This window comes from Mycteria americana, chromosome 1 (genome assembly GCF_035582795.1).
Source record: "Mycteria americana isolate JAX WOST 10 ecotype Jacksonville Zoo and Gardens chromosome 1, USCA_MyAme_1.0, whole genome shotgun sequence".
In the NCBI taxonomy this organism is placed as follows: domain Eukaryota; kingdom Metazoa; phylum Chordata; class Aves; order Ciconiiformes; family Ciconiidae; genus Mycteria; species Mycteria americana.
The window spans coordinates 13634982-13647932 of NC_134365.1; the positions used below are offsets into that span (position 1 = coordinate 13634982).

The 12951-nt window shown below is 39.7% G+C and overlaps 1 protein-coding gene across 15 annotated transcripts in view; it reads left to right on the forward strand.

Moving 5' to 3' along the window:
• MAGI2 (membrane associated guanylate kinase, WW and PDZ domain containing 2) overlaps positions 1-12951 on the forward strand; it is a 776755-nt gene that overhangs the window by 702532 nt on the left and 61272 nt on the right. For 8 of the 15 annotated variants that reach the window (XM_075491038.1, XM_075491056.1, XM_075491048.1 and 5 more), the window contains 4 exons: positions 1066-1160; positions 6881-7073; positions 8068-8154; positions 10178-10426. In XM_075491038.1, the coding sequence (XP_075347153.1) occupies positions 1066-1160; positions 6881-7073; positions 8068-8154; positions 10178-10426 (624 nt within the window). The remainder of the gene's footprint in view (positions 1-1065; positions 1161-6880; positions 7074-8067; positions 8155-10177; positions 10427-12951) is intronic. The other 7 variants (XM_075491065.1, XM_075491083.1, XM_075491093.1 and 4 more) reach the window with 3 other exon arrangements.

Consider the following 12951-nt stretch of genomic DNA (forward strand, 5'->3'; position numbering starts at 1 on the left):
GCAACAAGCTGACACTGGCCAAAAGCTGTCACAATTTATAGACCAGAGTGCAATCTGTACGAAAGCCCATTCCTGTTAATCGCTGTCCTGCTTTAGGTGATGAGCCTAAAGCATCTCTGAACATGCAGACAAAGCGACAGTCAAAATAGACGACTTCTTAGTCCTCTAACTGCTTACGGTTTCACGTTATACTATTTGAAATTTTATTCAAAATTTCTCTTTTGTATTTTGAGGGCATCAAGGCTCAAAACAATGGGCTCTTTCAAATAAAGCTAAAGACACTTTTATAAGAAACTGTTTTTAAAAAACACTGCGTTCCTGAACTGGTATATTCCAGGGCAGAATATATGTTTACAGGCAAGTTACGTACACATATGGAAGCACAATCTTAATGATCCATAAAGCTGTTGAGATTTTAATTGAGTAGCATTAAGGTGTTCAAGTTAATGATGTTAGCTTTCAATTTAAACCCTAAGACTCAGAAGCTTATCATGATAGCTTTCGTCAAAACTCTTTATTGAGGGTATTACCTGAAAGTGGAGTACTAAAAAGCTACATTACATAAAAAGACATACTGCTTTACATCTGTATGTGGAACTAAAACAGCCTGTAATGATTATTCATCTTTTGTAAGTTGGACTGATAATTTTTCTATGTATCTCTATCTCCCATTTCAGTTTATTCACTTTAGGTTTTAATGAACTGCAAGGAAAATGCAAATTAAACACCAGAGGTGGATGAACAGCAGTATATTATGCAGTCAGTTGTAGGAAGAAGGCACCTTTATAATCTCTATTTTGGACAGACTTTTCCAGTGTTGTTCTCCTGTGATTGTGTTCTAGCTTGGCTTAGTGTATTCTACTGAACATAACCATCCTCCAAGAAATATCTACATTTTCAAGTCTCCTGCTTGTCTGTGTACAACACATTGTGTCCCATTTGTTTCCATCATCTCTAACCAGGATGCCATTAGTCATGTGCAATGAACACAAGGTGGGAGGGAAGGTGGTGCAAATTCTCAAGACAAAACCAAAATACTTTGCTCACTGGGATTTCCCTTTAAACCAGGTCCCGATTACAAGGAGCTGGATGTTCACCTTCGGAGAATGGAGTCTGGGTTTGGCTTCAGGATCCTGGGAGGAGATGAGCCTGGACAGCCTGTGAGTTATTTCTTCCTGACTTTCCTCTAAGATCTTTGTAAAGGTCAGAAAAATATTACTACATAGCTGAACCCAAATGAACACCATGTTAGGGCTATAAGTAAAATGGCTTTTTTATTCATGCATAGAAAAAGACAGGACTCTCAGGTTGTCTGCATCTAAAAGATGTCACAGTAAATTAAGTTAGAATCAGAAGGAATTAAGTTAGAAACAGTGCATCACTCAGCCCTTTACTGCAGAGTGTGACCTGGCATCTTTTAATCTTGACTTCCCAAAACCGAGTTTAAGCAGAAGATTTTAAAAATCCGATTATGTAAGACTATGTATAACTATGTTCAATGTAGGCAGACTTTATATACACATAAGGTTAAAAGATACTGTTGACAATGCAGTTTATTTCCAGAAACACAGAAGGCCTCACCAGGGAACAGTAGTCCATGTTCCAGTTTAGATGACAACATCATGTGATGCATCAGACACAAAAATGGTAGCTTTATACCATTAGGAGGGAGACATCCCCGTAACCAAATAACAGGTAACAAAACCAACATAGACTCATTGCAGGTCAAATAAAATATAAAACAAAACTTATACACAATTTTTGAAAGAAATGTGTACACATTTTGTCAAGTTAGTGATATATATAAATAGCATAATTTTGAGAGAGCAGGCATAATTAGTACTCCTTCAGAATAACTTTGATGATGTAACTATGGTTTGTCAACAAGGACTAATCCCAAGTCGATAATGATAACATTTTATTATCACAACCTTATGCATACCTGTGTTACCACATTTCTGAGATAATGTATAACTAGTTGATAGATTTATATATTCCATATTCGAATTCATACAGAATAATATAGTTGTCATTCAAGCATTAACTTTAACCAACACATGGCTCTGAGAAACAAAGAAGCTCCTCTATTTTAAAATTGTCAACATCTGTCAAAGTACTGATAAATATTAATAGTTTACAGATGCCTTTGTAAAAAGAAACAAATGCACTGTATTCTAAAAAAGGTGCCTCAAGTGCTGACTGAAATGCAGAGACCCTATTTTAGAATAAGTGTTTTGGAATGGATTTTCAAAGCTAAATAAGGTGTAGCTGTACAAAAGGACTCCAAAACAGCCCTGTTTCATCACCTTCACTTGCGGTGTGCCTGAAGGCCCTCTGGCATCTAACTTTCTTCCATGGAGCATGTCCCAGCGCACATAAAATGAGGCCACTGAGCCATCAGCTGCACAGTCTCCAATTAAGCATTTTTCCTGTCCTTTCTGGACGGCCCAGCCAGTATGGGTTCTCAAAGCTCATGTACTGCATGAAGCCAGAAAGGAAATCTGTTAGGAGCTAGAGGAAATGTCCCATTTTGTCATTTTATCCTGCAAAGAATTGGCACTAGTGGAAGGTTTGGAAATCTCCCTCTACATGCTTCGGACAGTAGTGTCTAGTGGCATTTCCCACCTCCCAGGAAAGTGTCCCTGGCTACAAGGCTGCTCAGTATTCTGGGAAAGTCTGTCTTGGTGCCTACTTTAGTGCTTTTTTCATTACAAATGGATAATTAAGTAGTCACAGACTAAGTGCCTGACTGGCTCTGCAGTTTTCAGGTTTACGACATTCTCATAGGGAAAAATGCAGCTCAAATGCCTCATCTAAAAGATGATTGTTTATGTAAAATGGAATTATTTCAACCTAAAGGACTGAGAGAAAACTGGTTTAGAATATCTAATATTCTAATGGTTAAGAATACATGCCGGAGTTGTGGGAGACCTGAATGTATGTCTCTGCTCAACAGTCCAGTAGAGTGGGAATTTGGAAACGAGTCTTTTGCCTCCCAGCCACATGAATTATGCACTGAACTGTTACAGAGGAAGCAGCTCTTTCTAGTTTCTTTTCAGCAAAGGACTGACCTGGCTTTCCTGTCCAAAGTCAAAGAGTCATAGCTGGATACCAAATGCAGAGATAAGCACCTTGCTATTTTTGGAGAGCAGGACCAAAAATGGTCCTGCTGAACAATTGCTCTCAGCCTGCGCTTAGCCTCAAGGTCGCTATCTCTATTTCAGGGCTTGCAAATACAAAAGCATTTTCCCCCAAACTTATCAAGCTAACAGGCTTTATGTCTCCCCACAAACCATGTCTCAAAGTCCTCAGGAATGAATAAGATCCTAGCTTGAGGCTGAGGATCCTACGAGGCAAAAAGGCACCTCCTCGGAGCTAGGTGTTGCAGTGCTCAACTTCTCCATCCTCACTCCCTCTCTGTTGCCCATCTACTTGCTTTCACTGCTCAAATTCATCACTAATAAAGATGACAGGTGTACTCCACTTTTTTTAGTTTCCATCTATTTTGTATTCAAAATACAAGACTTCTTAACTCTGTTTTCTCTCCTCCACTGCTTCCCTGCTCCCCCATGGACAGCCCACCTGCAGACTCCCATTCCTTTCACCTCCAGAAAAGGAGAGGCAGTTTCTGCCTGTCCTCCAAACCCCTGCATTTCCTATGAAACAAGAACTGAGATGCTTTGAAATGTTTGTTTCAGCTCTCCTGCTGTGCAGTCAGGTAACACAGAACAAAAGGAAGCTTTCATTGCCTTTTGTCTTTGTGGTTTGGTTTCTAAAAAGGAATAAGGGTTCTTCAGCATAAGGCAATAAATTTTTCAAAGCAGCAGAATCCACGTAAAGTTTTTTTAGAAGGATAATACTGACACTATAGAGGGACTGTAGCTTAGTTTCCTTCTAGTTATATCAGCTACCTGGCACCTTAGAAGGAGAAAGTGCTGCTGGACTACTCCACTTCCCATATTTGTAAGCATAAAGGTGTTTTCCAAAGGAAAGACAAATTTATTCAGAAACTTCAGCTATCAAGACCGTGGGTTGTGCCAGTTCCAATCACCTCTCAAATCTCATGAGATGATACCACCACAGGTATTTATCACATCTCCCAGTAACTCGAGGAGTTGGAGATAATCTGACTCTATTACAGTGAATTATAATATCACTGAAAGGCTGAAAACATACATAAATTGGAACTTTACTGAAATTGCAAATTGCTGTCCCAAAGCAGAGAAGTATTTTAGATACAATTGTGCAGCTCAAACTCAAAATCACAGGAACATATACATAATTACACTAAGAGTTTCACCTTTTCAACACAGATTGACTGGGATTCTTCTCAAAAATGCCTGCAAGATGTATGTCTATATTCCTTTTATGATCAGTGCCAAGAAACAGACATTTTTAAGACATAACAGATGTCCATAGAGCAAAACGTCAGGATAATGCAGACCACGCCTTAGGAACTCCTATTTTTAGCAGTGATTAGACAGAGTTCAGATTATGAACTTGGATTTAGACATCATAGGCACTTAAAATTAGGTGAGATGAATCACACCTTTTATGTGTATTACTTAAATTTTACTATGTGCCTGTGAAGCTACTGTGTTATATTCAGAGAAACTGAAACACAAAGTCAAATAATTGTCAAGAATTGCAAAGAAACTCAGTATCAACACAGATTAACATGTATGAGTTAATAGACCCAGGCTTCAAATTCAGATTATGCTCTGTCACAATCTTCCTAATCCCAGCATTTCTCATGTTTAATCTCTAGCAATAGGTGAAACTTTCCCTTTTCTCTACAACACACTCTTTATTGCCTACGTGTCATCATCCTTTTCCTCACACAATCAAATCAATCTCATGTCAGTATGAAACTGCATTACAGAGGTAATATAATCCTGATAAATATTTTTCCAATTTGTGCTTTGCTTGTAGAATTTATAACTATTATGGAAACTACTCAGCCATGAAATGAGAGCAGATACTGGATAAGAAACAAGTTCAGACACAGAAAATGAAAAAGAAGGAAAATTAAGTTATTCTTGCTATTAAATATACCCAATAACAGATATGGTGGCCATCATCTTGACAAACACACCTACCTGAAGTGTTTAAAGTAAGACTCCGCTACTTAGGTTAGGAGTCAGTCACACCACTGAGATGAGTAACACAATCTCATTCTACTCTGGACATGTGAAATATCAGCAATAATGACTTAATTAATCAAAACTAGAAAGAGTTTTTGTACTTTGCTGTAGATACTGATGACCTACCATGCTGTGAGCTGCATTTGTGTTTCTCCAAAGGTTAAAGATGCACAAATTGTTCAATGCTTTGGCAGCCAATTATAAAGAAACTGCAAATGCTCAATAAAACCGAAGGAGGAAGGCAGTCCCTACAATCTCCCAAGCTGCAGAGGGTTATCACCCATCTCTTCCCAAGATAACTAGGAAAAAATTCTTACTTATATGAGATGCCCAAATATAAAGGTTGTGAGAATACTTTGTGGAGATCTAGCTAAACGTAGCTTTGGGCAGCTTTTTTCCTGTCCAGTAAAGGAACATAAATACATATTTCATAGTTGGATTTTGCACAAAGTGTTTTCCAAAGCTTTGAGGTATGTTCTTTCACTATTTGAAGAACAGAATGGAGAATCTGAAAGAGTCTTTCTGGCAACTCAGCCTGGCACTGCTTAACAGGATCCCAGGAACACCAGGAAGCAGGAAAACGTTGCATCATATTCTCTCTTTGCTAAGTTTTGAAAGCAAAAGTGAGCCAAAGGGAGGCTAGAAACTGAGGAAAATTCTCCAGGCTCCGCATGGGGTTTCATTTAAACACTCTGCTGGGATACTTGCAACTCTGCAGCTAAGACCACAAAAAAACACAAGACCACCTGCATGACTACCACATCCAGCCTTTGCAGTTCATCATGAAAAGCAATACTTGATAGCTTTTATCTTTTATTTTTTAAAGTGGATTGTCACACGGCATGTCATATCCATCATTCTGTGCTCACTCTCACACTGAACAAGAGAAAGGAAAATTTGGAACACGCTTTGTGAATGCTTTAATATTCTTTCAAAGAAAGCAGGTTTTGTTTGAATCAATCTCAACTGTTCTACCAGTTATTCCACAGGGAAAATATATATGTCTTCTTCTAATAAATTATGTGAATTTATGTGCATAGAAAGTGGAGAAAGTCATTAAATGGTTTTGAACAGATTTTTTACTAGTTTATATGTCCCATACAAATTACGTTTCAATGTTGATTTGGGAAAACAACATCTGCCCACAATAAGCTGACATTTTTCCTCTTTTTCTATTTTGTTAATCAACCACTACCTGAGCAATTATTCATTAGGAGTAACAACATTTGATATAGCACTTCTTTTCCCCAAAGCAAATTCTGTGTGGTGGGGTCACTTCCACTACCGACCTCAAGTGTATTACTCCAGGTGCTTAAATCACAAAGCAGTGAGGAACCTTTGATAGGAAATATGCAGACTAACTAATTTTAAGTCAAAAGGACCCTTACATGGAATTAATCTGTTTAGATCTTCTGCATAATGTAGTCTATATAAACTCAACACTCCTTATAGACAGATTGTCTTGGTTTGAAGATATCAGATCATCCCTAGATCAGGATTCTCAGGTGTATCACTCCTACGCAGGTAGGAAACATCTTACCTTCTTACCAAAGGCAAGGAAGCAACTTCAATCTACCGCAGAGGAAGAGCACAGCTTTCAGACACACACAGATCTCTTCACCTGCACTGAATCACTAGCTGAATTTCAAAAGAAAGGGAAAATCAGTGCAACATTCATGGCACTAAATTGGAAGTTCAGTGTATATATGACGGGATTTTGTTTCTTTGCTGCCTAGATTCTCATCGGAGCAGTAATTGCCATGGGCTCAGCAGACCGAGATGGTCGTCTCCATCCTGGTGATGAGCTGGTGTATGTAGATGGGATTCCAGTGGCTGGCAAAACTCACCGATATGTGATTGATCTTATGCATAACGCTGCCCGAAACGGGCAAGTGAATCTTACTGTGAGGAGAAAGGTGCTACCCACGGGTGAGTGAAGGCTGGGAAAGGTGAAAGGAAAAACAGATCTCAGTGCTGGCAGCACAAACGTGCTGTTTTAAAAAGTAGAGAAAATTAAAATCAAAGTGAATGTTTGTGTAATTTTGAAGAAAATATAATAGTAAATATGTGTCCCTTGTTTCTGTGACAAAAACACTGCAGCTGAGTGTTGTTTCCTTCAGAAGTGGAAACAATATTGGCAACCCCGGTGTGGTGATCATGAGCGCTCTGGATTTGTTCCATGCTGTCTTGGTCTGTGCTGTCTCCTCTTGTCCACTTTTGGGACAAAACATTCACCTAAGTTAAAGCTGTTAAAGCTGACTGTGTCAATAAGCAATCAGAGAAAGGCTCAAAGACTGTTAACTGTTTAGGGCAGGAACTCATTTCGCTCTTGTATGTGTTAAAAGCCCATTTCTGGTCTCACTGATGTCATCTGGAATTTTCCCCCCGACTGCAACGCAAGCTGGCTGAAAACCTTCCGTATGGCACAAGCGGCTCCTAGGAATAGGGCCGGACCTTCTCTTCAAGCAGGCACATTCAGAAAATAAACCTAAGACAATATGAAGAATTCAAAGTAAATTAAACCTTTAGACTAGCTCGGTGTCAATTATTGCAAAACACTGGAACCTGCAAAAACGTGTGGCAGCATCTATTAAAGCTTTAATGGGAGAATTTGCTGCCGTTCCATTGCAAGCTTTGCTTACTCGAGGAAAGAAGTTTATTTAAGAACTTTTAAAACCTTTGTGGTGAGTACACTTCACTGAGGCACCAGAAATGAGCAAAACCACGTTCTCAGCCTGTCCTGTCTTCCGCTTCCCCATGCCCCAGATCCGCTGTCGTTGCCTGCGCCGTTCCCCTTCACTCCCCTGCCAAAAAGCCGCCCTCCCACTCACCTTCGTCTTCGCAGTCCCCCTCCCACTGCGGCACCGCAGCTCCTGCCAGCCGCGCTCTCGCGGGACTGACTTTCTTCTGTTACTGACTCCAGAGTCCTCCAGCCAGAAAGGTCCCCCTCCGCCCGGCGCGACGCCCCCTCGCAGCTCCCCCAGCACTAGGAAAATGGCCAATAACCAAGGTAATCCGCCGAGCGCTTGCGATTAGCACCTTTCCCGGGTCAGCCAGCTGTACAGACTGCAGGCAAAATTAGCAAGAGGGTTAGCACGGAGCGGATGCCAGCCTTCGCTGCTGCTTGTTAAATATTAAATAAAAGGGTCTATTAGACACTCTGGTCTCCTGGCACAGAGAATGAAGCAAGCTGGTAAAACACCTGGAGTTATTCTTGGGCCTTGGGAGTGCCACACCGGGGAGTATAGTGTGTAACTCATTAATGTTTAAACATTCCAGGAGCTGAACAGGATTTTAATTTGGTGTGTTACAACATAAGCTTTGTGGAAAAATTGTAAAATGACTGATGTTGGGCATGACTGAAAAATGCTACACTAACACATCAGGCCAATTAATGTCATGTGAATTCCTCACTAGCGTGAATGTATACCACAGAGGGATCTGGGGCTTTCCTTACCTGCCTGACAGCTGATGTACATATCTCAGTCCTCACCTGGAATCATCATTTTGCACAGATATTTACCCAGATCAGGAACAGAGAATCACCATTCACAAGTTCTGGAAAACAATTTGATTAGGAAAAAGCGGTATTCAGAACAGTGCAGATTAAAATGCCATTTTTTCCCAGGCAGAATCAAAATGTAATTTTTCTGATGAATATCTATTGCACAGCTGACAATCAAATAGCCATTTAAACTTTTCCTCCTTTATCTTTCTTTTCCTATACTTAATGGCATTCAGTTGCATTCTTTCATGGCCAAGCCAGCTCTTGGTCATTCTGCAGGGTAAGATAATTTCCTTTCTGTTGCAGCCATACTGACATAAACAATATTCAGCTTTCTGAAACATGACAGCCAGAAAATGAGATCTCTCTTGTCACTGACTATGGCATTTAGTTGCAGATTTGGTTCAATAACTCTTGGAGATTTTCAATTCTAAAGCAGGAGTATAATAATTGTTTGTTTTTCTTCCTCTTTATTCTCTCTAATCACTTTATTTCATAGTTGCAGAAGGACTGCTAAAGGACACACCTGACTGAGAAAACAACAGCTTGTCCTTGGATGATGTTTATTTTATTAACATATACACACTGAAGGTCTAATTTGCAAGCTCTCTTCCTAGGATGTATATGTGTATGCATAAACTCTTCACATGTTCAGTAGAATGACTCTGCCACTCATTGCTCCGAACAGAAAACATATTACTTACATTCATCTGAAAGTTCTGTATTAAAACTGTCAATAAATGCTGATTTGTGTAAACAACTTAGATCTGCGAGGAATATAAATCTTTTTTCCCATCTGGAAGTGTAACTTTACTGTTTTCAATTGCCAAACTGCTTGTGCTAAAAAAGTGTGTAATCCCACAAGATTTAACTTGTTCCCTGTTCTTGTTACTATAAAGCAATACTGAAGTGTGGACAGACTGCATTTTCACTTCTGCCCTTTTGAACTCGCCACACAAGAGCATCTTCAAAACCTTTAAATGACCACTGCTTCTGTCACGACGCCCACAGAAAAACTATTTGTGATTATTTTTCATTGTGTAACTGCTCTGTTCCATGAACATCTTTTGAGCATGCTAATCAACTTGTAAGAAGAACATTATGCAGCTAATCCTAATTAGTCTATGTTAGCTGCCTGCTTAAATTCTTTTAATCCAAATACAAATAATTTTATATTGGATTAGACAGTCACATTTTCCTCTTGATGACAGATCAACCAGCAGACAAGGGAATAGTGCTTGCTAATGTTTTTGCAATCCAAATAGTCACTGTTTCTTACTTTCCTTTCCTCTCTTCCAGTTAGCGTAGCAGTGAGTGTTCATGCTTGCTTTATCTGATTGCCCTTGAACGTTTTGCATAATTGTGTAGATTCCTGTCTCTCTGCATCTATTACAGCTCCTAGTTTAATACTTGCGGTAGTCTGGGCTATAGACAGTCAACTGTATTCATGCTGCATTAACAAATGTAGTGTAAGCCACAAGGCCACTGAGCAAGTCAGACTGTAATACTGGTGTGATTTATGTTGTAGGAGAACCGTGCCCAGAGAATGGCAGAAGCCCAGGCTCGGTGTCTACGCACCACAGTTCTCCAAGAAGTGACTACGCTACTTATGCTAACAGTAATCACGCTGTCTCTAGTAGCAATGCTACACCCCCCGAGGGCTTCACTTCTCACAGCCTGCAAACCAGTGATGTTGTGATCCACCGCAAGGAGAATGAAGGCTTCGGCTTTGTTATCATCAGTTCCCTGAACAGGCCCGAGTCTGGGGCCACAATAAGTAAGTAAAACACATTTTTTCAGCTTATATTTTTCCAAGTTCACCCCTAATAAAAAAAAATAAATTAATTAAAACCTGACACCTGCTAATTAATCATTGTACAGATTAAAGCCGAAGGGACTCTCAAGGTTGTTCCCAGGGCACCATTTTTCTGCTGTGTCTTGGACAAAACCAAAGGTTATTCTGGCCCCCGAGGTTCTGTGCTTCACACACGCATTTGGTTAGAGTACGACAGGATTCACCCACAAAGTAGATTTTCTCTGTTCCTGTATCCCAAAGAGACACTCTGCAAGTAACTACAAGGGTTATGTGAATAAATTATTCCTCCACACGCAATTGAATTATACTTTTTTTTTTTAATCAAGATGAAGTTCAGGAACTTGAAATAAAGTTGAGATCACAGCAAACCCCATGACAGCAGCTGTCCAGTTAGGGCACTGCAGAAGCAACTGGAAAATGGGAAAACTGGTTAGACAGAGGTCCAGGGAGGTTGATTTTTTAATTAGCTGGACTATACATAGTATAAAAGTTATGACTGAGTACAGGGAGATGGTGAATATAGTGACAGGATCTGCCTTTAATGATTATAGTTTGCTTTCTGTCCAGAAAACTAATGTTTGCTGAGGCTCAACTTTATTGCTTTAATATAGGTATCTGGTGCCATTTGAGATGTCCTAGGTACCTCTAGGGAGAGGTCAGGCAGTTGTGACATAGGACCTACAGGAGACTCAGACCTTTTGGTAGTGGAGGCTGCGGGCACAGGGGTGCCCTTGGGTGTTTCAAATGGCATTTGACTAACTGTGAGCTGAGCCCCTTGGAAGGAGGAAGCATAAAAGGCTTTATGTTGACAGACATCCACATCTCCCACCAAATCCATCTGAAATTGTGAATGCTAACCACCGCTGAAAAACCAAGACAAGTGAGAACATTTGTCATTTTGCAAGTTGCAGCCTAATGCAGTCCTTTTCCTGCATTCAAAATATGTTTTGAAGGAACTGTTCTTTTGCCCAAAACTGCTTCCTGAGGAAATAAAATAACAATTTCAACTTTTAGGGCCAAACTTCACTCTTCTATATTCATAACAAAAAAGCAACTAAGAGAGTACTGGGAAAGCCATATATCATAATAGCAAATGGTCTCAGGAAACTTCTTTGCAGTATTTCATGATCATGCAGTTATTAAAAGAGTTGCTTTTCGTATTACCTCAGCTGAATTTTAAAATTCCATGATTGCCAGAATTAATACTGTAACAAAACCATGGATAATTAGCCTCTTGGGACTCTGAGTTTTTACTTTATTGAATATAATAGCCAGTTGGAAGTTCTTTGCAGAAGATCAGGCAGGAAAAAAAATAATCCATAGAGGACACTGAGGTACATACATATTAATCAGTTAAGTCAGTCATGAATTTTTCAAGAAAATTATTTCACAGATAGGGTTTGTGGTTGGGGGAGACGGAGAGGAAAAAAGGAGAGGAAGAGAAAGAGAAAATGCCCAAGCAACCAAAAGTGCTGTGACTGGAGTATTCTGCTGAGGACAACAGACCCAGGTTCGAGATCCTGCTTTGCCTCCTACCCTCCAACATGTTCCTGAGGTACTTTTCTTGCTCCCCAAGCAACTACATAGGAAGCCACTGCTGAACCTCAGCTGAACACCTCCAATAGTAAATGAAAATTACAGTCTGCTATGGAAGTGACAAGCAAATTTATTCAAATAACTGCATTGAATTTCAGTGATCCCAAAGAGCACCCAAATCCTAAGTTTAGAAGAAACAGCAATGAACCAAAAAATGACATTTGCTGTAGACAGTGACAGAACAGAGAAGAAATTACCCTTTCTATGTGAATTCTGTTTCAAAAATGTAGTAGAAAAAATAAGCTGAAAATTACATACTCTGTCATCAGTAATGAAAACAGGCTAAAAATCATTGGTTATTTGTAGTTTAAGGGAGGTTCATTTTCTTTACTTAATATTTATTTGGGCGATGTAATTTGGGCTATATTAACAGGAGCATAGCCAGTAGATTGAGGGGAAATTATTATCACCCTTTACTCAGCACTCATTAGGTTCCGTTTAGAATACAGCATCCAAGTTTTGGGCCCTTTGGTAGAAGACAGAACAGAAAAACTTCAGCAGCAGCCACTGAGACCTCCTGAGGTCCCTTCCAGCTTGAAACCACCTGAAATCCTTTGATTAAAATGCACAATCAGGGGTAGAAAGCATATTAACAGTAGGAAAGTATCAACTGGATGTAGGAGGTGTAATGTCCAAAATACAGCTTACATGAGTATAGAAATATGGATCTGCATGGCACCATGTCAAGCACCTTGGTAGTCACTCACTTCTCATAGCAGTAGTATGTTCATTTGGTGAAAGGTTGTACTATATTTCCAGTGTTTCTGGTTTCGGAGCCAGTGTGCCTCTTGCCAGTTCATGCATTCCCCCATCAACATGGTACAGAATGATGCTGTGCAGACATGCCCGAAACATACACAGTTAAGTGTTAATGTAGTAATCGCAAGGCA